This window comes from Oryzias latipes, chromosome 2, assembly GCF_002234675.1.
Source record: "Oryzias latipes chromosome 2, ASM223467v1".
NCBI classification, from domain to species: Eukaryota; Metazoa; Chordata; class Actinopteri; order Beloniformes; family Adrianichthyidae; genus Oryzias; species Oryzias latipes.
This window is the reverse complement of record NC_019860.2, coordinates 8668821-8693587: the sequence shown is the minus strand read 5'-3', so window position 1 is coordinate 8693587 and position 24767 is coordinate 8668821. Positions and strand designations below refer to the sequence as shown.

At 39.7% G+C, this 24767-nt stretch overlaps 5 protein-coding genes across 8 annotated transcripts in view; 3 read left to right on the top strand and 2 right to left on the bottom strand.

The window, feature by feature from the left end:
• Window positions 1–8073, bottom strand: part of LOC111948683 (zinc finger protein 239-like) — a 65348-nt gene extending 57275 nt beyond the window's left edge. The window contains exon 1 of the mRNA XM_023962788.1: window positions 7949–8073. The gene's annotated coding sequence lies outside the window, so the exon portion shown is untranslated. The remainder of the gene's footprint in view (window positions 1–7948) is intronic.
• LOC110013798 (gastrula zinc finger protein XlCGF28.1) overlaps window positions 1–24767 on the top strand; it is a 989290-nt gene that overhangs the window by 359225 nt on the left and 605298 nt on the right. The window lies entirely within an intron of this gene.
• The window catches only part of LOC101169839 (NLR family CARD domain-containing protein 3), a 1010604-nt gene that overhangs the window by 511834 nt on the left and 474003 nt on the right, over window positions 1–24767 (bottom strand). The gene's annotated exons all lie outside the window — the stretch shown is intronic.
• LOC105355408 (NACHT, LRR and PYD domains-containing protein 12-like) overlaps window positions 1–24767 on the top strand; it is a 768227-nt gene that overhangs the window by 583212 nt on the left and 160248 nt on the right. The gene's annotated exons all lie outside the window — the stretch shown is intronic.
• Window positions 9156–20377, top strand: LOC105355360 (gastrula zinc finger protein XlCGF57.1-like). The gene is made up of 2 exons (XM_023962587.1): window positions 9156–9409; window positions 18119–20377. Exons 1-2 carry the CDS (start codon window positions 9178–9180, stop codon window positions 19423–19425), a joined length of 1539 nt encoding a protein of 512 aa, XP_023818355.1. The 5' UTR covers window positions 9156–9177; the 3' UTR covers window positions 19426–20377.

Genomic DNA, 24767 nt, shown 5'->3' with positions numbered 1-24767 from the left:
CTGTAACTTCAGAAGCTCCAGACACGTGAGCAAAAGCGCCATTCTCATTGGTCGAGTAGATTTCGACGCGACGCGTCGAAAAAAAAAAACGAACCCGAGGCGTTTTTTTTTTTTGACGCTTTAACGCCTGGCGTTTTTTCGCGTCAGTGTGCACACTCTCATTGGGGCCCTTTGTTTAGTCACGAGGCGTTAAACGTCGGCGAAAATCGCCGGCGAAATTCGTCCCGGTGTGAACAGGCCTTTATATTTATATTTTTCTTGCTTTTCCAATTTATTAAAATAGTTTTTTTAGCAATGCAAAGAGTTATGAAAATGATAGAGCCTAATCCTCCTTCTACATCGATGGCACTCATGTCACCAAGCACACAAAGTGACGGTGAAGCTGTGATTGAAACCTTAAGCCAGACTGATAGATCGGAACATACCTTCTGCCAGAGAGCCTGGACAGGCGTGCAGAACCATAGTGCATGCATGTAATTGTCGGGTAGATTACCGTCACAGTGCTGACAAATGTCTGAGTTGCTGAGACCCATCTTGAACATCCTCTGTCCAGTGTAGTAAATTCTGTGTAGAGTTTTGAAAATGATTAGCTGCAGATTTGGACTTTTTGTCAGTTTAAAGGTGTTTAGACAAAGTTCTGACCAAAAGCTTTCATCTGTGCTGATGCTCAAATCCACATCCCATTTTGTTGTCGGAAGTGAAATATTATTATCTAAATTACCGTATTTTCCGGACTATAAGTCGCCCTTTTTTTCATAGTTTGGCAAGGGGTGCGACTTATACTCCGCAGCGACTTATATTAGAAATAAATTGAAATAAATACATTGTTAACCCTCCTGTTATGTTCATTTGTGAGGAACAGAGATGATGTTCCTGGGTCAATTTGATGTATGAAGTATGTTAAGTGTTAAGAGTATGTTAAGTGACTCAGAGAATCAGCAAACTTTTTTTTACAGTAAGATCTTGAAGGCTAAGAACATAATATTCTATTTTCCAATGATTTCATAGATTCAGAAATGCAATAAAAATGACAACTGTTTCTACAAATACAGGATGAAAACAGAGTATTATTTGGCCAATGATGCTTCATGAAAAGAATAAATGAATAAGTTTTAAAAAAAATTCTGTGAAATTATTAGATAAACAGTCTGCTATGATTGTGTCATATAAGGTTGTGAAAGTTAAAATGCGACTTATAGTCCAGTGCGACTTATCTGTGTTTTTTTCTACTTTATAATGCATTTTTGGGCTGGTGCGACTTATACTCCGGTGCGACTTATAGTCCGGAAAATACAGTACATAAAAGTTTGTATATTTTGGAGAGAGTTTTATTCATTGAGAAATTGATCAGAGTGGTAACTACATCTGGTAGCTTTAAATCGTTGTCTCTGTATTTAAACTTTTTAGTAATAATTGATTTAAGTTGCTGATATTCCAAGAAGTTATTTATTCCATGTTTGTCTTGAAGTTCCTGGGGAGTTATAAATCTTCTAACAATGATTATGTGCTCTAGTTGTTTTATGCCCCCTGCTTTCCAAGCTGGGAAGTGGATAATTTTTTTGTTTATGAGGATGTCTGGGTTGTTCCAGATGGGTGTCATTTTGCACGGTTGAATTGATGATTTTGATATTTTGAGAAATTCCCACCAGGCTGTTAAAGTGGCATTTATATTAATACTTTTGAAACAATCCTGTTTTTTAACTGTTTGGCTAATAAATGGAAGATCTGACAGGTTGATCTTTCCACATAACGCCTGTTCCAAGTCTAACCATGAGTTGGTTTCTGGATTATTTTTTAACCATTTTAAGATGTATTGTAATCTATTTGCAAGAAAGTAATTGTGGAAGTTAGGTAATTCTAATCCTCCACAGCTTTTTGCAGATTTTAAAGTTTTTAGACTAATTCTTGCAGGTTTATTGTTCCATAAAAAGCTTGATATGGATGAGTCTAATGTTTTGAACCATTTTAATGGCGGTTGTGTGGGAATCATTGAGAAGAGATAATTAACTTTGGGTAAGATTTTCATTTTTACCGTGGCTACCTTGCCCATAAGGGACAGAGGCAGGTTGGTCCAGCGTGTTAGATCGTCCTGTATGTTTTTCAGTAATGGGGTGTAGTTTAGCTGCACCAGTTCTGATAGTTTGGGGGAAAAATTGATACCTAGATATTTGATATTTCCTGATTTGACTGGCATTGTGAGTCTTTGCTCCGCATTATTGTTCAGTGGTAATAAAACAGACTTATTCCAATTAATGGAATAGTCTGATATAGAGGAGAATTCATTAATGATTGTTGCCGTTTCATTTACAGAATGTAAATTACTTAAAAACAGTAATATGTCATCTGCATAGAGACTAATTTTATGATGGCTGTGTTTGGTTTTAATTCCTTTAATGCTCTCATTCTGTCTTATTGCTGTAGCTAGAGGCTCAATAAATATAGCAAAAAGAGAAGGAGAGAGTGGGCAACCCTGTCTGGTTCCTCTTCCAAGAAAAAAACTGTTGGAAGTCTGTTTATTAGTTCTAACTGATGCATTGGGGTTGTGATATAATATTTTGATCCAATTGATGAATGATTCTCCAAACCCAAACTTATGGAGGGCAGCAATGAGGAACTTCCAATTTACTCTATCAAAGGCTTTTTCAGCATCCAGTGGTAGTATAGTCATTTCCTGGTTTTTGATGGTGGCAAAGTCTATTATGTTAACGAGTCTGCGGACATTGTCCTCCGAGTGTCTGCCTTTGATGAATCCAGTTTGATCAGAGTGAATTATGCAATTCAATTAAAGTTTTACCATCTTAATTTATTGTACTTCTTGACCTCTCCTATGTCTATGTTGGAGGCCGCAGATATACTAATTTTTAAAACAATAAAATGAATGAAATTATGTAGATTTGCAAAATGACTCAAGACGTCATTTACCATTACTTTGACTTTAACTTAGTATATAATACTTATAAATAGTGATGCTATATAAACCTCATCATGCTCTCTCTCCCTCTCACTCATGGTGCAGAAAGAATTAAACATAACAGGACAAATAACTAGACAAAACACAGTAAAAAAGCTAAACAACTGAACACATTTGGTCAAAAAGCCACACTTAGGCCGCCTTTACACTGCACGGTTCAAGTGACCCAATTCCGATTTTTTCCTCTCACGTAGCACAGATCGGATATGATCGGTGAATGTGTAAGCAGGACAAAAGCGCATGGATTCCGTTTTTCTCAGATCGGATACAGGCCTCTCTCATATGTGGAAATAAATCGGAAACGAATCGGATACGTGCATTTGCGTGTGCCATGTAAGCAGACAAATCGGATATTCCCCAGTAAATGAGAGTCGTACGTGAGTGACATCAACTCAGGACACCACCAACTGAGATCACATGACTTATTAAGATGCTTTTTGTGCACTGATTTTGCTGTCAGCGTGTTACCTTTCAGCCTCAGGCTTCAGACCATAGTTGGAAACCGCTGTTATGTCCGGTCGGGACGCAAACGGTAACTAATCAAGCGGGACACCGTTGCTATGGAAAAGGCTAGAAGCTGTTAATTTCTTTGGGGGGCGTGTATGATGGGGACCATGTGTGTGTGAGCGCGCACGCACGCACGTGCTTGCGTGTGTGTGTAAGGAGAGAGAGGGGGTGTGAGCGCGGAGCGGGGGAGTGTCGGAGAACCGTAAATTAAAAATAAGGTGTCTCTCCCAAAAGTTTTGGAGTCTTTCTTAGCCCACTCTGGAGTCTGGGGGTTCAGAACGGAAAAGTGAACCCCGAGGAAATCTCCCGTGTGTTTCTGACTACGGTCAGAAAAGAGAAGTCATCGCGCAGGAAAGGTTCAACACTTGGATCAAACTGTTAGTACAGCACACCTGCAAACACTTCATCATTCAAAAGTCAGAGAGAGCCGAGCAACCCTCCTTCTTTTCCTCCCCCGTGCATCCCCTCAGGATCGCCCAAGGCAACGCCTCCTTCCGTCGCCGCCTTGCCTCCATGACAACCGCAATCACAAAAGTCCGAAAGAGGTCCGCGGAATGCGGAAATACTGCTACGTAGTCCTCAGAACGTCTATGTTTGATAGTTTCAGCATTGTATAGTGTAAATGCAAAAACCAGATACGGGTCACTTTTAAAAGATGATGTAAGCGGGTCGACAAAAAAATCGGATATAGTCAGAAAATCGGATATGAGCATCAAGACCTGCAGTGTAAATGCGGCCTTAAACCCAAATACGTCCAGACAGGCAAAGGGAATCTTCTTTCTCTTTCGGCTTTTCCCATCAGGGGTCGCCACAGCCAACGAGTCGCATGGTAAACTTGGCAATGTTTTACGCCGGATGCCCTTCCTGACGCAACCTTCTCAAAGCAACCGGGCTTGGGACCGGCACAGAGGTAGAGAAGGGAACAGGGAGCAGCCCGGATTCGAACCCAGGTTTCACAGACGGAAGGCGCCGCAAACCAGCACGAACCAAACCGGCTCCCAGACAGGCAAAGGGAATGATATCCCACAATCCCTTGCGGTGCCGATCTAACAGCAGCACCAAAGTTACACCTACTTTATTGAAATAATTAGAATGAAAGTAAAATAACTGTCTGAAAACTACGTGTTATTTTTAAGCTGACTTAACTAAAAATAAATTGATTTATCTTAACTGAAGCGAATAGTTAAGTTAGATCAACAATGTAAAAAGGTTTCTCGTTCCAACATCCATATGTGATCTTATCATCCTCTCACAGTGAAAAAAGTATTATCTGAGCTTCTTCATCCACTAAATCATCTTCAAATGGACACACCATGCTGCCTCACCTCTCTGTAAACAAACTAACCTTCAACTAAACCTGCTCCAGACAGGTTATGTTCAGAGCATGAGTTGCCATGGCAACTTGACCTACCCTGAGACATACCACGACGCTGAAGTTAGCTTCCGATTCACAGCTTCCGATTCGCGAGGGCACTAAAGAAACATTCCGCTGCATTTTTCGCACTAAGACCACCCTAAAACCAGGTCCTGTTCAAAAACCGCTGGACCTGGACTGCTCAAACCTGGATTAAATTATGCATTATATACTAAAGAACACATTAAATATAGTTTATGATTTGTGAAACCTTCCTCTGATTTGTGAAAATGTGAAATAGGTTGATGTTTATCACATTTTACGCACTGAGTCCACCTTAGACCAGGTCCTGTTCAAAAACCGCTGGACCTGGACTGCTCAAACCTGGATTAAATTATGCATTACATACTAAAGAACACATTAAACACAGTTTCTGATTTGTGAAACCTTCCTTTGATTTGTGAAAATGTCAAATAGGTTGATTTTTATCGCATTTTACGCACTGAGTCCACCTTAGACCAGGTCCTGTTCAAAAACCGCTGGACCTGGATTGCTCAAACCTGGATTAAATTATGCATTAGATACTAAACAACACATTAAATATAGTTTCTGATTTGTGAAACCTTCCTCTGATTTGTGAAAATGTGAAATAGGTTGATGTTTATCACATTTTACGCACTGAGTCCACTTCAGACCAGGTCCTGTTCAAAAACCGCAGGACCTGGACTGCTCAAACCTGGATTAAATGATAATTTAGATAGTAAAGAACACAATAAACACTGTTTCTGATTTGTGAAACCTTCCTCTGATTTGTGAAAATGTGAAATTGGTTGATTTTTATCCCATTTTACACACTTAGTCCACTTCAGACCAGGTCCTGTTCAAAAACCGCTGGACCTGGATTGCTCAAACCTGGATTAAATGATAATTTAGATAGTAAACAACACAATAAACACTGTTTCTGATTTGTGAAACCTTCCTCTGATTTGTGAAAATGTGAAATTGGTTGATTTTTATCCCATTTTACACACTTAGTCCACTTCAGACCAGGTCCTGTTCAAAAACCGCAGGACCTGGACTGCTCAAACCTGGATTAAATGATAATTTAGATAGTAAAGAACACAATAAACACTGTTTCTGATTTGTGAAACCTTCCTCTGATTTGTGAAAATGTGAAATTGGTTGATTTTTATCCCATTTTACACACTTAGTCCACTTCAGACCAGGTCCTGTTCAAAAACCGCTGGACCTGGATTGCTCAAACCTGGATTAAATGATAATTTAGATAGTAAACAACACAATAAACACTGTTTCTGATTTGTGAAACCTTCCTCTGATTTGTGAAAATGTGAAATTGGTTGATTTTTATCCCATTTTACACACTTAGTCCACTTCAGACTAGGTCCTGTTCAAAAACCGCTGGACCTGGACTGCTCAAACCTGGATTAAATTATGCATTAGATACTAAAGAATACATTAAATACAGTTTCTGATTTGTGAAACCTTCCTCTGATTTGTGAAAATGTTAAATAGGTTGATTTTTAATCGCATTTTACGCACAAAGTCCACTTCAGACCAGGTCCTGTGCAAAAACCGCAGGACCTAGACTGCTCAAACCTGACTTAAATTATGCGTTAGATGGTAAAGAACACACTAAATACAGTTTCTGATTTGTAAAACCTTCCACTGATTTGTGAAAATGTGAAATAGGTTGATTTTTTATTGCATTTTACGCAGTCCACTTCAGGCCGGGTCCTGTTCAAAAACCGCTGTGGGAAATAGTATCATTTCATCGAATTTTATGATATTTAAGGATAATGGGGACAAGGGAAGGACAACTTTAAGGAAAACACCATAACAGGAACTTTAAAGTAAATCAGAAAACAAACCAAGAAATATTGAACAAAAAAACAAAACTTAAGTCAGGGGTACATGCTAACCATGACCATATCTATTTGTTCAATCTGACATCTGTTTCCCAGTTTCTTTTGTATACTGAGATTTTGATGTCGCTTCGTCTAGCCTTCTTGGATTAGTGCATCGTAAAACAAAAGTGTAGTGCATCGTAAAAGTGCCAGTTTTTGTCTGAGCAGAAGTCTGTGGATTGCAACAAAGTGATTTTGGTCACCCAGGTGATATGTTAGGGCCACCGGCTCAAACCTGTGATAACAAATACAATAGTACAATGCAGAATAAAAAAAGTGTTAAGGAATAAAAAAATACATTTCCACCCAAATTTCATGAACAGGACCGGGTCTGAGAAAAAGCGATAAAAATCAACTTATTTCACAAGTCAGAGGAAGGTTTCACAAATCAGAAACTGTATTTAATGTATTCTTTAGTATCTAATGCATAATTTAATCCAGGTTTGAGCAGTCCAGGTCCTGCGGTTTTTGAACAGGACCTAGTCTAAGGTGGACTCTGGGCGTAAAATGCGATAAAAAAATCAACCTATTTGACATTTTCACAAATCAGAGGAAGGTTTCACAAATCAGAAACAGTGTTTATTGTGTTCTTTACTATTTTAATTATAATTTAATCCAGGTTTGAGCAGTCCAGGTCCTGCGGTTTTTGAACAGGACCTGGTCTGAAGTGGACTCAGTGCGTAAAATGTGATAAACATCAACCTATTTCACATTTTCACAAATCAGAGGAAGGTTTCACAAATCAGAAACTATATTTAATGTGTTGTTTAGTATCTAATGCATAATTTAATCCAGGTTTGAGCAATCCAGGTCCAGCGGTTTTTGAACAGGACCCGGTTTTGGGTGATCTTAATGCGAAAAATGCAGCGGAATGTTTCTTTAGTGCATTTGCGAATCGGAAGCTGTGAATCGGAAGCCAACTTCAGCGTCGTAGACATACCTCCATTTCTGGAACCGAAAGCTGAGGTTATCAACTTCCTTAGCCTCAAACTTACTGTGGTAACATAACAATGATGAAACAATACAAACAGCTTCTGCTGCTAATATTTAGGGAATCCACTAAATCAAGAAACCTGAGGGAACCAGCTGCAGTAAAATACTAAATAAAACTGAAATCCGATGGAGAATTCAGTGACATATGAAGGGCTTCTATCTCCTTTGTTTTGGTGAACATATACCTATTGTTTGGACCTGCAGCTGTGGTTTCCAGATGACATCCAGCAGTCTGCGCTGACGACAGAGCTCCTCCTCGTACTGGACGATGGTTCCTTCACAGAGTCGGAAGATTTCTTCAGCAGCAGCAGCTAGTCGCTCGCTGATCAACTCTCTCAGAGGCTGAAGGGAAGGCATGGTTCCTTCAGCAGCAGAAAGTTGTTCTCTGACAGAACCTTCCTGAGGTTCTGAAGGCATGGTTCCTGCTCCGATCTTCAGCTCCAACTCCCACAAACACCGCCGTCCTCTTCACTGCAGCTCCGATCGATCATCTGCTAGTCTCACAATCACAGCAATCCACGTTGTCTTTCCGTTCAAACTTCTTCACTCATTTACGACACTTTGAAAAATGCTGAGAGTTCCCACAAGAACCACGTGTCGTCCTTTCTGTCCAAAAACCTCACAAACGTCCCAAGAAAACACCGGCCTCTCAACACAAGCTAACGCTGCTAGCGGATCGTTTTTTTTTTTTTTTTTTACTGCTAGCGGATCGTGCATAGTGAATGGCTGGCTGCAGACAACAAGATGGCGCCCTGAAATCATCAGCCGGAACCGGAAACTCGGAAAAAGAGGTTTAACCTCTCCATCTAATAACACTCTTTTTTTCGTCGAAACCAATTTAAGTGGCAAGCCTGAAAGTTATTTATTATTTTCTTTTGAAGCTTCAATTGTTGTCTCTGTCAAAACCTGGTATGATAACGATATGGGCATTGTAATTAGGTACAGTGTCATGACGTCATGACAGCTCCTCTAAAGTTGACCGGCGATTTTATTTTTTCTCTTATTTAATATCTTATGATTGCTTTCAAAATATATTGGACGTATTTTAAACCACATAGAGGTCCTCCTAAACATGTTATACTATTCTATTTAAATAAAGTTTTTGCACGTGAACAGGAAGTAAACAAACCGTGGAGCTAGGGGAGCTAGCAGCGTTAGCTTGTTAGCAGGCTAGCAGCGTTAGCGTGTGCTGAGAGGACGGTGGTGTTTTGTGGGACGTTTGTGAGGTTTTTGGACAGAAAGGACGACACGTGGTTCATGTGGGAACTCTCAGCATTTTCCAAAGTGTCGTAAATGAGTGAAGAAGTTTGAACGGAAAGACAACGTGGATTGCTGTGATTGTGAGACTAGCAGATGATCGATCGGAGCTGCAGTGAAGAGGACGGCGGTGTTTGTGGGAGTTGGAGCTGAAGATCGGAGCAGGAACCATGTCTTCAGAACCTCAGGAAGGTTCTGTCAGCGAACAACTTTCTGCTGCTGAAGGAACCATGCCTTCCCTTCAGCATCTGAGAGAGTTGATCAGCGAGCGACTAGCTGCTGCTGCTGAAGAAATCTTCCGACTCTGTGAAGGAACCATCGTCCAGTACGAGGAGGAGCTCTGTCGTCAGCGCAGACTGCTGGATGTCGTCTGGAAACCACAGCTTCAACTTCACGCTATAGGTATGTATTCATCAAAGGAGAGATGCCCTATTGAGGCCCAGAGACACAATTTGGCGACTTAAATGAAAGAGCTTTCAATTCTGAAAAATAAACAAAACAAAGGGTTCAATAGACCACCTACGATTAGTCAAATTATCATTTTTTTTTTACTATTTAATGACCGGCTTTGTTACAGACAAACAATGGAAGAACTTGGTAATTACAGGTACAAGTATGAGGGATATTTTTTTTGTCTTAAATAGGTTGTAAAAAGGTTGAGAAAAAGAAAGTTATCTTTTTGTTTGCACAATGTTGTATTTTAATTCATTTACATTATATATTGGGTATTTTATTATTACTGAGGCACAATATGAACATTCAGCCTGTTAATATTATATGATTGTTTTTTTTTTTACGCGCTGGTAGCTGTACTCATTTTCGTATTTTGTATTCAATTTCTTGCACTTATTTTTGATAAATAACACTTGAGTCACGTGTTCCATGTGTGTACCGCTAGAAGACTCACCTGTTGAAGCTATAGCGGTTCTAGACGTCTCACTTTGACATCTCACTTTCAAATGCTGCTTGTATCTCCGCTAGAATCTGCTAGGGGTGTGTATCGGCAAGAGTCTGGCGATACGATACCATATCCCGATACGCGTCCTATGATGCGATACGTATTGCGAATTTGTACATAGCAGTGTGACTTAGAAAAAAAATCAACTTAATATTAATATGCATTACAATGTAATAAAATGGTAAAGTTTCCTTTATTTAAGTATCACAATGTTAAGCACTGCAACTGTATTTCATATACAAGTTGCTTTTTCCCAAGTTTTGTATAGTGCTTTTATTTTGGTAAATTACAATATGTGTTCTTAAAGGGAACAGTCAACATTGTCGGATTTTTACAACAAATATTTTTCAGTATAAGAAAAAAAAATAGAACATGTACAATTTAGGAAATAAAGTTTTTTGACATTGCTTAATTTAGCTTCTCCAGTTCTTTTAAATAGTTCAGGAGCCTGAACGGTGCTTTAAAAATAAAGGGAAAAAAACACAGAAAATCTTTCCAAGAACAATTAATTGTAGGGATGAGGCAACATGACAGGGTGAAGGAGAGCTCTTTAATGTGGCCTATATGCTTTATTTTACGGGACATTCACACGCGGAAGTAAACACAGCTCATCCCCACAATGTTGGCCTTTTTTCAGAGCGTTGTACACATCATTCTGATCCATCAGGTCGCTAAACTAGAATCGATTGCTGTGAGGTTCCGCAGAACTTTGGTCCGCTTGTTGGCTGCATGGTGTTTCCGGCTGGGGGACCTGAAACAGAACATCAGTGGGTGACCTTTTTGTGTGTTGTTTGCATGTTCTCCCCATGCATGCTAGGCTCTTCTCCAGGGACTCCAGCGTCCTCCCACCGTCAAAAAACATGCTTCATAGGTTAATTGATTACTCCAAAGTGTCCTTAGATGTAAATGTGAGTGTGTGTGTTTGGGTGTGTGATTTGTGGCACTGCGACAGACTGGCGACCTATCCAGGATGTCACGGTCCCCTGCCTTCGCCCACGAGTGGCCAGGATAGACTCTGGCAGCCCCGTGACCCCTAAAGGGACAAAACAGCTTAGAAGGTGAATGAATGAATGAATGAAATAATGCAATATATCGCCAAATCTATTTTTCCCTAAACCCCTCAAATCTGGTGTATTTTTTTTGTGATGTTTGGACAGGTTACTGCTACTGGCCTTACAGCCACATTTTTGTTACATCTGAGGCGCGTGTTCTGCCTACTTTGGAAAAATACAGCTCCACGTTGGACCTTTTTGGTCGCTCTGCCATCCCCGTGGCCTCTGTATGTTTTGTCTTTTGTCAGCAGAGGGATACCTGTGACTACTAAAGCATGAGCACCCCCCCCCCCCTTATCACTGGAGCAGGAAAAGAAAAGCGGTGAAGAAAGACGGTCCATCTTTTCAATCCACATCAAAGCAAAGTAGTGCACGCCATGTCTGCTCTGTTTCTTTGTTGGTGCAAATAAAAATGTTGTTGAGTAAAAATTGATGACATTGCACCGGTACAAAAAAAAAACAGGTTTCGGTACCCATCCCTAGTTGCAGATGATGGTGTGAACTTAACTTTAGAATTGGCAGTAAGTGCAATGAACAGCAGCTGTGTGTGCAGTGTATCTGTTTCTGTGTGTCATTTGTAATACTGTAGTTGTTGTATTGAGTTTTCCTATTTTGCTAATAATGTTGTGTTAAAAAGTTTCACTAAAAGCTTTTTCATGGAGTTTCAATAGAGCCAGCTTTGTTTTTTACGGAGTATTTTTGTTTTTAGGTCAGGGGTCTGCAAACTGAGGGTCTGGAATCGCATACAAATATTTTTTTTTTCTTCTTCTTCTTTTTTTAGGGCTCTTTTTCAGGCTGGTGATCTGTCTGCTGCACAGTAACAAACAGGATACAGCGTCCCATGAATGCTAATACTACCATATTTTTCATTATATACAGGATAATTTCATAATTTCCGGGCTATTGAGCACACCTGATTACAAGCCGCACCCATTATATTTGTAAAGGATAATCCATTTTGTACATACATAAGCCGCACCTGTCTATACGCCACATGTGCCCACATTGAAACATGTTGTAGATTGAGGATGTGTATGTGCTGAAACTGTCCGCGTGTGTCAGAAGCGGAAGGAGGGTAGAGCGCGCATGCAGCGCAAGAGGGAGTGAGAGGAAGAGCAGCGAAAGTGTGTTGGGGTGTGTGTTTATGTTTGTTATACAGAGTGAAAGAGAACTGTGATAAAAGAAGGTTTCCCCCAGAAGAACGATGAATGATTCTTTAATAACCCACTCTGGAGGCTCTGAGGGTCCGAACAGGGAAGTGAACAACCGAAGGAAGATCCGCCTTCGGCGGAGAGGAAAGAAAGAAAAAAGTAATTGCAGGGAAGGTTCAACACATGATATTTACAAAGAAAGAGGGTACACAGAAAGAGTTTTCAAAGTTTTAATAATATACCTGAGCTTTTCTTTCCAAATAGTGGATGTGACACGGCAGTAACACGGCAGCAATATGGTAGGAACAGGGCTGGTTAAAAAAAAAAACGTACTGATAAAAGTCACTGAGAGCAGCAGTAACTTATAGGCGTGCTCACTTACCTTTAAGCAGGACTCGCCTCTGCTCAGAGGCAAGCGCTGCACATTTATTTTTAATTTTTAATCTCCTGTCCATCAACTGTTTTTACTTCAGGACCCCTCCCCTCTGATATATTAATGATTACAAATCTGGCTTCTGTGTAACTGTGTAACAGAAGTGTAACACAGTTACGCAGTGTGTTCCTATGGGTAAACTTTATATTTTTATTAATTAAAGCAGCAACGTATTTGTTTGGAGTTGTAACTAGCAGAGTACTATGAAAATTGTGAGTAACACAATGAGATGATCAACTGATTTAAAGAAGTGGGTCTCTGCTTTTAGATCATTCAGGTGGTTTAAAACTTTCAGCCTCTTTGCCCCAAGTCCACACACATTCCAGCTAATAACATAAAGGCCTGTTCACACCGGGACGAATTTCGCCCGCGATTTTCGCCGACGTTTAACGCCTCGTGACTAAACAAAGGGCACCAATGAGAGTGTGCACACCGACGCGAAAAAACGCCACACGTCAAAGCGTCACTTTTTAAAAAACCCTCGGGTTCGTTTTTTTTTTTTTTTGACGCGTCGCGTCGAATACTATACGACCAATGAGAATGGCGCTTTTGCACACGTGTCTGGAGCTTCTGAAGTTACAGTAAAACACAACTTGGGGGCGCTCAAACACAAAACTGCCTTGCTGAACACATATACCAGCGAAGAAGATAGACGCCAAGTAGCGTCTACACTGCCGCGAAGAAATAATGACGGACATTCTAAAATATCCCCGAACCAAGCACCAGTTGAGGCAACTGGTGCTTGAAATATTCATGTTTTCTTTGTATGATTCTGACAAGCGCGTAAATACTTGCTCCCTTCTTCTGAGTGAAAAGCGACTTTAAGAAGCGTAAAGTTGCGCAGCGCCACCTTGTGTACAGGAGTATTTCTTTTTTACATTAAGCGCCATCTAATGGCAGGGAATGAAATTGCATGTTCACTCGGCTCATCGTCAGCGAAAATCGCTTGGGTGTGAACACAAAAAACGTGGCGAAAAACGCTGGCGAATAACGCCTGGCGAATATTCATCCCGGTGTGTTAAGACTGAACATATCTATGCTGACTGGGAGAGTGTTAAGGCCCGTACACACCGGGACGAATATTCGCCAGCGTTTATCGCCACGTTTTTTGTGTTCACACCCAGGCGATTTTAGTATTTAAGCGCTTGTCAGAATAATACAAAGAAAACATGAATATTTCAAGCACCAGTAGCTCCAACTGGTGCTTGGTTCGGGGATATTTTAGAATGTCCGTCATTATTTCTTCGCGGCTGTGTAGATGCAACTCGGCGTCTATCTTCTTCGCTGGTATCTGTGCTCAGCAAGGCAGTTTTGGGTTTGAGCGCCCCCAAGTTGTGTTTTACTGTAACTTCAGAGGCTCCAGACACGTGTGCAAAAGCGGCATTCTCATTGGTCGAATAGATTTCGACGCGACGCGTCAAAAAAAACAAAAAACGAACCCGAGGCGTTTTTTTTTTTGACGCTTTTACGTGTGGCGTTTTTCCGCGTCGGTGTGCACACTCTCATTGGTGCCCTTTGTTAAGTCACGAGGCGTTAAACGTCGGCAAAAATCGCGGGCGAAATTCGTCCCGGTGTGTACGGGCCTTAAGGCAAAATATTGTGTGTGTCTGTTAGTGCCTTCTGAGTGCGTGGATCACCTGTGCATGGCCATGTGCGTGCGAGCCTATTCTGTGCACAAATAAATAACTGAAAAGAGCTTAGAAGAGTTTTTTTTGGAACAGCAACTCTTTTTTTTAATAAAACTAATGGGATCCACCCCAGTTCACTGAGCAGCAATGTTTTAGCTGCCAACATCAGACAATCTGTCCAGCCTGCATCCATCATGTCCACACCAGCCCAAACTTCCTTTTCATCTGTGCAGATATCAGTCTTAGGAAGTGATTGACTGGATCCTGTATCTTCCTCCCACATTCCCCAACAAAAACTGCTTTACTCATCAACACTGCTTTCCTCCGATTCATGCCCCCCCCCCCCCCCCCCCCTCCAGCCTATTCCTTTACGACCATTATCACAGACAGGTCTTCCATGAGGAGACGTTCTGGTAGAAAACCAAACATCTTCTGCTTTCGTCCACTAAAGGAAGCACCAAGGCCTGAGGAAGCACTTTCAACAACCAACAATCCACCCTCCTCTTTTAACTTTCAGTCTTTATCTAACAAAACTTTTATTATTAATGATTTTATCCAAGATTATAACATTGATGGTCACTTTTTAACAGAAACATGGGTGAGCATGGATAGGGATGGGTATCGTTAAGGTTTTAACGGTACTCTTATCGATACTGCTTTTCGATCCGGTATTTTAACGGTACTCTTATCGATACTTTTTGAGGACGAAAAATAAATAAATAACAAATTAAGAACATAAAGTGTTTTATTTCCTCATTATGCAACAACAGTTTTTTTTTAACAAAAAAATTTACTTTATACATGAGAATGTTCCATACAGGATATTCATTTTAATTATTTAATCTAATTATTTTTTATTCTTTATGAGCGTGATGTTTCCTTTGATCTTTTGTCCATTTTCCACAAACTTGAATAGACTTTTCTGTCTGTCAAACACCAGAGTTAAGTTAAGTTAAGTTAAGTGAGATGATGGAAACAAATTCACTTTGATGCAGACTCCTTTCTATTTATTTATTTTTGTTTAAATCCAGTAAACCCAATAAATTATATTAATTTTACGGATGACAACTATCATAAGTCATTAATTATTATTAAGTATTAGGAAGCAGCTGATAGTTTGTCACAGGTCTGGAATCATAAGCGGTGAAACTAATCTCTCTACCTGTTTGTGTAGAACACGCCGCTCCAGCGTGTTCCAACAGCGGAACATGCGGTCATCGTAGCAGCAAGGTGACAGGATGGCAGGGGCTCCTTGATGCAAACTTCATTAATTTTACTCAGAAACGGGTGTTCTTAGTCTAGGGCGCTTCACGTGTCCCCTACGAGATCGCCACTGACTGTGTGTGCGCTGCCTTGTCTTGTGTGTGTGCGCGCGCGGCGCGTGCTGTCTGAAAAACAGCCCCGCCCCCCTTGCACACAAATAGACAGACAGAGCTCTCCGCTTCAACGAGAATACCAAAATTAATGTCATCATTACTTAGCGGAAAATTGACTGACTTGGTGAGTTAACTATGGCAGATTACGACGGAGTATTAGGGCCACCAAAAAAAAAAAAAAAAGTAAAATTACGACATTTTATCTCGTAAATTTACGAGAAAAAACTCGTAAATTTACGAGAAAAAAGTCATAGATTAACAAGAAGAAAACACCGAAGTTGTCCGTTTATCGGAGCATCGCTTGAAGATGAAAGATGTGGAGCCTTTTGTGAAGCTTTATTTCCAGGTTTATTATAGGTTTGAAACAAAGAGATTCTGAACCTTTGGCGACTCAAAATCAGATCAGTGGAGCCGGTTTCCGGGGTTCAGTGTCAGTAAAGCGGAGTTTCATATGTAAAATAAGGAGCTCAGAGACACGTTTGGGTGCAGAGGATTGTTGCAGCTTTTATTCCCCTTTTCATTCACAAACCCTGAAGTTCATCTGTCACCTTACGTCATGAACCTGTCATCAGATCCGAACACCAATGCGGAAGTAAACGTCCCGTTATATCATCAAACAACAAAGATGAATGAAAATAGTCTATTATATTAGCATTAGAACGTTGAAAATGCCCCCAAAAAAACGTAGAGATCTTGTTTTTGGTGGAGGAAGAAAGGATTGAAGTGGAAAGCTGCAGGGACACCGATGGCTTCATCGGGCTGCAGGGATCCTGCAAACCAACCATCAATAAATAAAACTTGAATAAATTGTAAATCAAACAAATGAGCTTCCAGATATTTGGAACGTTCAAGCTCATTCAGCTCACCTGTTCAACAAAGTTTAGTCGGTCTGCTCTGTTGCTGCGCGGCGTTCACCTGCTGCTCTGCATGCTCACTCCCACTTATATCGTAAATTTACGAGTTTATTCCTCATAAATTTACGACTTAAAATCTTGTAAAATTACGAGTTTTTTCTCATAAATTTACGAGTTTTTATCTCATAAATGTAGGAGATAAAAACTCGTAATTTTACTTTTTTTTTTTTTTTTGGTGTTTTTTTTTTTTTTTTTTTGGTGGCCCTAATACTCCGTCGTAGCAGATAACTCTTGTGGGACACAAAAAAGAAAGAGTATCTTCTCCAGTACCCATAGCAGAACCGTTCAGGTCAGATCTTAACGATACTGCGGTCTTGAAGAATGTGGCCCCGGGGCTGCTTCAATACCGGGGCACGGTACCCATCCCTAAGCATGGAGGCATCTACCGTTCTCACAAAGGCTTCCCCACCAAATGTTAGTTTTGTTTTTTTCAAGCACGGAGAACAAAAAGGGTGGTGGTACTGAATTTATAATATCCAACTCCTTGGAATTAAAGAAAATTTTTATTAGATCAGTACCCCAGCTTTGAACACCAGAGTTTTCTGAGATCTCAGCATCTGTCCACAATTCCTTTAAGAAGATAACTGGTGATTTTAACCTGCATATAGACAGGAAGTTGCACTATTGCACCACTCAGTTTATGGACTTGCTTGCTTCCGTGGATTTTAAGCATATTATGCAGATGACTCACAACAGGAGGCAGAGTCTTGACCATGTCAGCAGTCATGGTTTACCTACCAGTGTGTCACTTGATGTGGACCTGGCTGTATCTGACAATTACTGTGTGCCTTTCAAAATCACTGGTTTATAATACAAAAGACCTCTGTTAGAATGGCGAGGAAACGCTACTTGACTCCTGATGTGGTCGAAAAATGTATTAGATCTGTTCATGGTAACGATCCACTTCTCTTACCAGCCCCCTGCGACCTGATTGTAGAAAGTTTTAACAGTAAATTAAAATCCAGTCTCGATTCAGTTGCTTCATTAAAATCTAAAAAGACAAACCCACACCCCTTGGAAAACTGAGGAAATCAAACAATTGAAGAGACCCTGAAGATCTGCTGAAAGACATTGGAGAAAACAGAAAGTTGAAATAAACATTTGAACATACCAAAACCAAATAAAGCTATGTAATCAAACAGTAAAACAGACCAGGTATTCATACTTTGCAAACATCATCTCTATAAAAATAACCCCAGAATCCCAGAGTACTAAAATGAATAAAAACACAATGCCAGCCTCTGCCTTAATATGTGAGGACTTTGCAGAGACTTTCAGGGGCAAGATCAATTCTGTCCGATCTAACATGATAAATGAACAATAAAATCTTTTTTTTTTGGAAAGGATGGCTTGATCTTACTTGAAGAAGTTTTGACCTGGTTGAAGCGGCAACACTTGGTCGAGTTTTCATCCAAGTTAATCCAACAACCTGTTTTTTAGATCCCATCACCACATCAATTTTTCAATCTTTCCATGGGTCTTTGGAAAGTAGCATTTTAAATGTTTAATGTTTGTTTAATTTAGATATTTATTTGTGTTTAATGATTCACAAAGTCTTTTAAAAGTGTAAAAGGACTCCTTGTGTTTGTCTTCCTGCAGTCCTCCCCGAGCATTATTTGACTGAAGAGGAAGATCTCTCCAATCAGCAGAGGAACTCCAGAGTGGAACAGGGAGAACCAGAACCTCAGCAGATTAAGGAGGAGCAAGAAGGGCTCTGCATTACTCAGGATGGGAAACAGTTTGAACTGAAGCAGGAGACTGATACCTTGATGGAGATTCCTACTTATGAGGAAAATGAGAACAGTGAAGCAGATCTAAGAAATGTAACTTATAGTCAGGATGAAGAAGGGAGCCAACGTGAAGTATCCACAACTAAAGATGAAGAGACAGACACACAGAACAGAGATCAGAGGAAGAGAAGAGACAAAAGTAATGTCCAAAATGTGGACAGGTCTCACATGTCAGAAAGTCGGTGGAACTCTGATATTGTTAAAAAATCCAGAATGATAACGTTGGTTGCGAAATGCAAACAATCCCCAAAAGAAAAGTGTCTTTCCTTTATAACGTCTGTTAAAAGAACAAGAATTGCACCCAGTTTGTCAGTTCACATGAGAACTGAGTCTGATAAAAGATCTTACATCTGTGAAGAATGTGGTAAAAGTTTTGGTTGCTGGTCTCAGTTCAAAATTCACATGAGAACCCATACAGGAGAAAAGCCTTTTTCTTGTAAAGTATGTGATACAAGTTTTAGTCATAAATCAAATCTCAACACGCACATGAGAACTCACACAGGAGAGAGGCCTTTTCCTTGTAAAATATGTGAAAAAAGTTTTAGTCAAATATCTAGTCTGAATGCACACACGAGAATTCATACAGGCGAAAAGCCTTTTTCTTGTAAAGTATGTTATACAAGTTTCAGTAATGCATCTCATCTCAAAACACACACAAGAAAACACACAGGTGAAAAGCCTTTTTCTTGTAAAGAATGTGATACAAGTTTTAGTCATAAATCAAATCTCAACACGCACATGAGAACTCACACAGGAGAGAGGCCTTTTCCTTGTAAAATATGTGAAAAAAGTTTTAGTCAAATATCTAGTCTGAATGCACACACGAGAATTCATACAGGCGAAAAGCCTTTTTCTTGTAAAGTATGTTATACAAGTTTCAGTAATGCATCTCATCTCAAAACACACACAAGAAAACACACAGGTGAAAAGCCTTTTTCTTGTAAAGAATGTGATAAAAGTTTTACTCAAAAATACAATCTCAAAACACACATGAGAACTCACACAGGAGAGAAGCCTTTTTCTTGTAAAGAATGTGATAAACGTTTTAGTCAAATAGTTAATCTCAAAAAACACATGAGAACTCATACGCGAGAGAAGCCTTTTTCTTGTAAATGATGGTAAAGTTCAAGGTCAAATGTCAACAAAATGTCTGTGGTGTTTGTAGACTCGAGCTAGTGGCATGTGGGTGAAATTTCGTGAAAATCGCACAAACAAAAATGTCGCTATAGTGTCGAAAAACACAAAAATTGCCACTTCTCAATGTTTTCCACAAAATGGCCGGCAAACTGTAGGTCAACCCATTATAATCCCAAAACTTCCTTGGGGTATCCCCGACACACGTGTTTTGGATTACTAACTGTATTTAGAAATTTCTTTTGGAGCACCATAAGAAACTTTTCTGTCTATTTTTTTTTGGCATTGCTCGTGGTGATGTCAGTGTCTTGGGTGGGTGGGTCGGGGGTCGCTCACTTTGCCATAAATTCATTTTCACCTGGTCATAGGTGTGTGCATATTTTGGTGCATGTGGCGGGTGTCATATTTCTGCTCAAAGATTCAGAAATCTTTCCAACTGCGGAAACAATATGGTCCTTGCAGTCAGTGACTGCTGCTGCTGCAGGCTGTAATTACTGGTTACATTGATATGAGCTAATAATGAAAACTCATGATCATATTCATGCTACAATAGAGATTTTGGAAGAAAGTCATTGTTTTCATTTTGTTGGAATTCTTAATGAAGATATGAATCATATCTGATCAAAAATGTTCAATAGGTCTAAAGACACTAAAGTTAGTCACCAAACTTTCACAGATGACTGATCACATTACTGTTTTACTCCAAGAAACGTTTCGGGAGGTAGTCACTTTGTTAAATTTATAGGAATATGGATGGAAATTTGGATCAAAAGAAAAAAAGATCAATAGTTCTGAAGACACTAAAGCAACAGTCACCAAACTTTCACAGATGCTCATTATCACGTTACTGTTCTAGGAATTTTATCTGTTCTTTTTGGTTCTCAGTGTTCTGTCCCAATCTTTGGTGTGAATAATAAAGTGGACGTGAACATCATTCAGAAGTGTAGAGTCTTTCCCACCATACTGGTTTCTGCTGTTTGTTGGTTCTCTGCTGGTTCCAAAGATGGACTCCTAAAGTCCAGTTCTGACTGCTTAACTCCGGACTGAGATCACAGAGCTCCATCTCTAGATAAAGTCTGCTCAGGTCCACACAAAGACATAAGCCAAAGGAGGCTGACTAAACACCTTTCCACCAAACATAGTCATTGACCAGGGGGAGAGGACTAGCAGTGAAGATGTTATTGGCTCTATAGGCAGTGGCGGTTTTTGATATGGGTGAGGTGGGTGGTATTTTCCAGGGGGCGGCAATCTGTAGGCCGCGCTCTTTCAATAGAATACACCTATGATCAAGGAAGGAAGACAATGACAGAAAAGGCAAATTAAGCTTTAATTTTGGTACGCCTACAAAACCCGGCAGCTTAAGCTTTTATTTTGACACGCCTAACACAGTACATCACACCCACGTCTTCATACTCTCCCCCCTCCACACCTATGGTGCAAAAAAAAAAAGAAGTAAATACAACAGGATAAAACAACTAAGAGTGAAACAACGTAAAACTGCCACATGAAAAGGCACTTAGTCAAACGAAAAACCCGTGCTCAACCCAATTTCGACCAGGCAAAGGGGATTATTCCCCAATTCAACACAGCAGACCCAACGTGCACGTGACCACCACTACATCTGAAGGTTTCATTTTGAATGTTACAAGGCGCCCTCTACTGCAGAACACTTGCGCCCTCACCTCTTTGCGGTAGTGTTTGGAACATAAGTCAATATATTTGAGAGGGGGGCACTGGGTGAATCACACTAACACAGTTAATTGGGAGTCTTTTTCAGTCTAACAACCAACTCTAGGCCGCAGCTGCGCGCTCCCTTTTTGAGAGAAGGAGCACGCAGTTTGAAAAGCGAAAAGGGGAGGGGTAGTGGAGTGCAGCCATGATTACGCAACACGTGGATCATCACGTGCTGTTGGATCACTCATTAGCTCATGTTATGAATGTCATTATTTACTAACTATTGTAGATATTTTTATTACGTGTCTTTTCTGTCGTTTAGTTGATGTCAGTATTTGACATAAAGACAGAAGGTAATGCAGTAAAACAGCTGCACTTTTTGAGTTAATAAATAAACTACAGATGTTTATGAATGGATTGAGTTTTTTTGGAGGATTTCTGCTGTTGGTGTTGCACAAAATTAGAAAAACACCAAGTATTTTTGGAGTAATCCATTTGATGAGTTCTATTAATAGTTTTTAATGTTTTATAAGACATGAAAATGATATTCACAATGACAGGTTTTAAAAAAAATCGAATCCCTCTGATCCGTTTCACCAAGACACACACAGGACAACACACACCAAGAAAAGAACTGATTGCTAGAAATGATGCCAGGAAGCCCAGCTCTAAAAGAATGACAAAAGAGCAAAGAAAACGTTTTTTGATTTATTACTAATTATTAATATTTCTAGGCTTTATTTGTTTTGGTCTGCAGCATGTTCATGTTTGTATAATTTTGACAGAATATATTTTTATGGAGTCCAAAATATTATACGTTATTTAAGGTTTAACTTGATTTTTTCTGGATTAATGTTCATGTCTGTCTTTATTCATATTTGTGTTCAAAAAGTTCAGTTTTAAAGGTTTAAAGTTTAGCTTTAGTGTGTTCAGTAAATGTTTATCTTAATTTATTAATTAATTTATTAATTTATTACTCTGTGTGACTAAGTATGACACCCCTGTAATACTAGTCTAGAAAATCCATGCATTTTTTGTGTAATATGAACAACTAAAAGATAGGGAACTCAAAGGATGTTGTCAAATTGTATGGGGGCGGGAGGGTTACTCGCCCAGGGAGTAAGTTTGTGTAGAACCGCCACTGTTTATAGGTATTGACATTCTTTGGCTTTTATAAAGCCTTATGGTTATTCTATAAATTGTTTTAATTTTTGTTTCTTTTTCTTTTTGTATCTGTTTAGCTCAATAAAAGTACGGTAATCTGAATTTTTTTTCTAATTAAATGTCTGCTTAAGATAATCTGTGATGTTCATGGCCACTGCCTCTAAGCAAGTCATATCTTCCTTTTTACATTGAATCTTTAACCTTTGTTTCATTGAGGATCTGAGGAGCGGCCGCTGTCTAACCCCGCCGTCTGTAGACTCCCAGAATTCCTCAGTTTTGCATCAGTTCATCAACAAAGAATCATTTTGCTCTCAAATCCAGAACAAATCGAGGCATAAACTTTTTTTAACATTGAAAAGTTTTCCCCTTGTAAAATTGTTCCTGTCTGTGTTGTGAAGAGGAGCAACCATTTCTTCTCCTCACAAGAAATACAAACTGAATGAGAAACTGCTAGTGTCCTACCGCTGCTCAATAGAGAGCATTTTAACGTACTGTGTCTGTGCCTGGTTTGTCAGTTGCACAGCTGCGGCTAGGACAGCTCTCCAGAGAGTCACCACGAGAGCCCAGAAGATCATTGGCTGCCCTCTCCCATCCCTGGAGGAACTGTACATTTCCCGCTGCCTAAAAAAGGCTCAAAACATTCTGCTGGATCCATCAGACCCCTTGACATTCCCAGTTTGAACTGCTGCCTTCAGGCAGAAGATACAGAACAATTAAAACAAGGACAAACAGATTAAAAAACAGCTTCTATCCGAGAGCCATTTTGGCTTTAAACGCTGCTAAATAAAGTTTATTTATTAGGGAAGCGTGCAATAACCGGAGAAGGTGTACCCTCCTTTTTATATTTTTTTGTATATTTTTAACATATCTTTCTTATATTGTCTTATTTCGCAGTTTTTAGTTTTTTATTCTTACTTGACTTTTTATTCCACCGGAAAAATTGCACTGTAATTTCGTTGTACATGTACAATGACAATAAAGATATTTCTATATTTCTATTTCTATGGACTATCAGGGATGAAGATCCAGCGTTCACAGAGGATGATGGATTCTCAGCAGCTCCAGACATTTTAGTAAATGAGTTTTCTTCTTTTTCTTAGCAAACTAACTGGGATTTGTTGAATCCACGTCCTGAAATCTCCAGAAATGTCCACGGTTGATCCAAGTGAGTTTCAGTTGGAATGATCCAAGTTTCCAAAAGCTTCAGTCTGGATCTCATTCTAGTGAGAGATGAACTAAAAAGACCTGCTGCTTATTTGATTGTTGCTGCTTTACTTTCTACCAACATTTGGATCCAATATTAGAAGAACAAGTATTTGCCTTCCTGTTTGTCTTTCCTCAAAATGACTGAATTTCACCAAAGAAAAGCCATTTTTCAATCACAGAGACTCCCATGGTGGGACACCTGCTGGCTGTTCTTTGTAACTGCATCTGCAGCTTCTAGAAACATCTTTGTTTCTGTTTTCATCTTTTCAAACAGTTTGTTTTCTTCACATGAAGCCTAAAGAAATGTCTTCAGAATGATGGAAACAGTTTTTCTGCAGCTTAAAGCTGTTCTGGAAGATTTTCTTCTTTAGTGCAGAGAAATCTCTCATTTGATGAGACGGAGGAACTGCAGCAACGTTTCCTGGAAAACCTCCACATTTAATTGAAACTCATTCATTGGAACAGAACCAAACCTTCACGTGTTGCAGCAACAGTTTCCATGTTTGGGAGGATCTTCTGAAGAACAGCTCAGTTCCAGATCACATCATGATGTTTGATGTTTTCTTCATTCCAGGAAATCATCTGTGTCTCCTTTGATCTGTGCTGAGTCAGCACTTTTAGTTCTCTTTCTTTTAACTTTAGATACATTTTAATGAACAGCGAACAAGTTGCATGGTAAACTTGGCAATGTTTTATGCCGGATGCCCTTCCTGACGCAACCCTCTCAAAGCAACAGGGCTTGGGACCAACACAGAGGTAGAGAAGGGAACAGGGAGCAGCCCGGATTCAAACCCTGGTTTCATGGACGGAAGGCGCCGCAAACCAGCACGAGCTAAACCGGCTCCTTCTCCTGAACTTTAATATATTCTTCTTATTTTCATTGAGACAGTAATAAAAAAGGTCCCGTGATTTTATTATATTTTTTATTTTCCCCTCTCGGGTTAGAGAGGGAAAAAAAGGTCGTAGGTCATTTTTAAGACATTTACAAATGCTAATAAATGTCTTTATAAGCAGGCTAATACTTGGTAATGTCTTTTAAGTAGTTAAGTAATTAAGGAATCTAATTCTAAAGCTTTAATAAATAATATTTAGTTTAAAGTTTAGTCCAGTCGCCACAAAGCTGAAACTCAATGTGATTTGCTTTAGGACCCAGCAGATTGTTGACTGCTGCAGCTGCAGTCACGTGATTTCTGGTAAAGGCAGAGAGGAGGAAATAGACACACATGTACATGCAAACACACACACACACATACACACACCACACAGAGGGAAGAGGGCTG

Excerpts from the sequence above, each read along its gene's own strand:
- LOC105355360 (XM_023962587.1), top strand. The coding sequence starts at position 9,178 with ATGTCTTCAGAACCTCAGGAAGGTTCTGTCAGCGAACAACTTTCTGCT. Across the intron at positions 9,410-18,118 it reads GCTTCAACTTCACGCTATAG|TCCTCCCCGAGCATTATTTG; the intron begins GTATGTATTCAT and ends GTCTTCCTGCAG.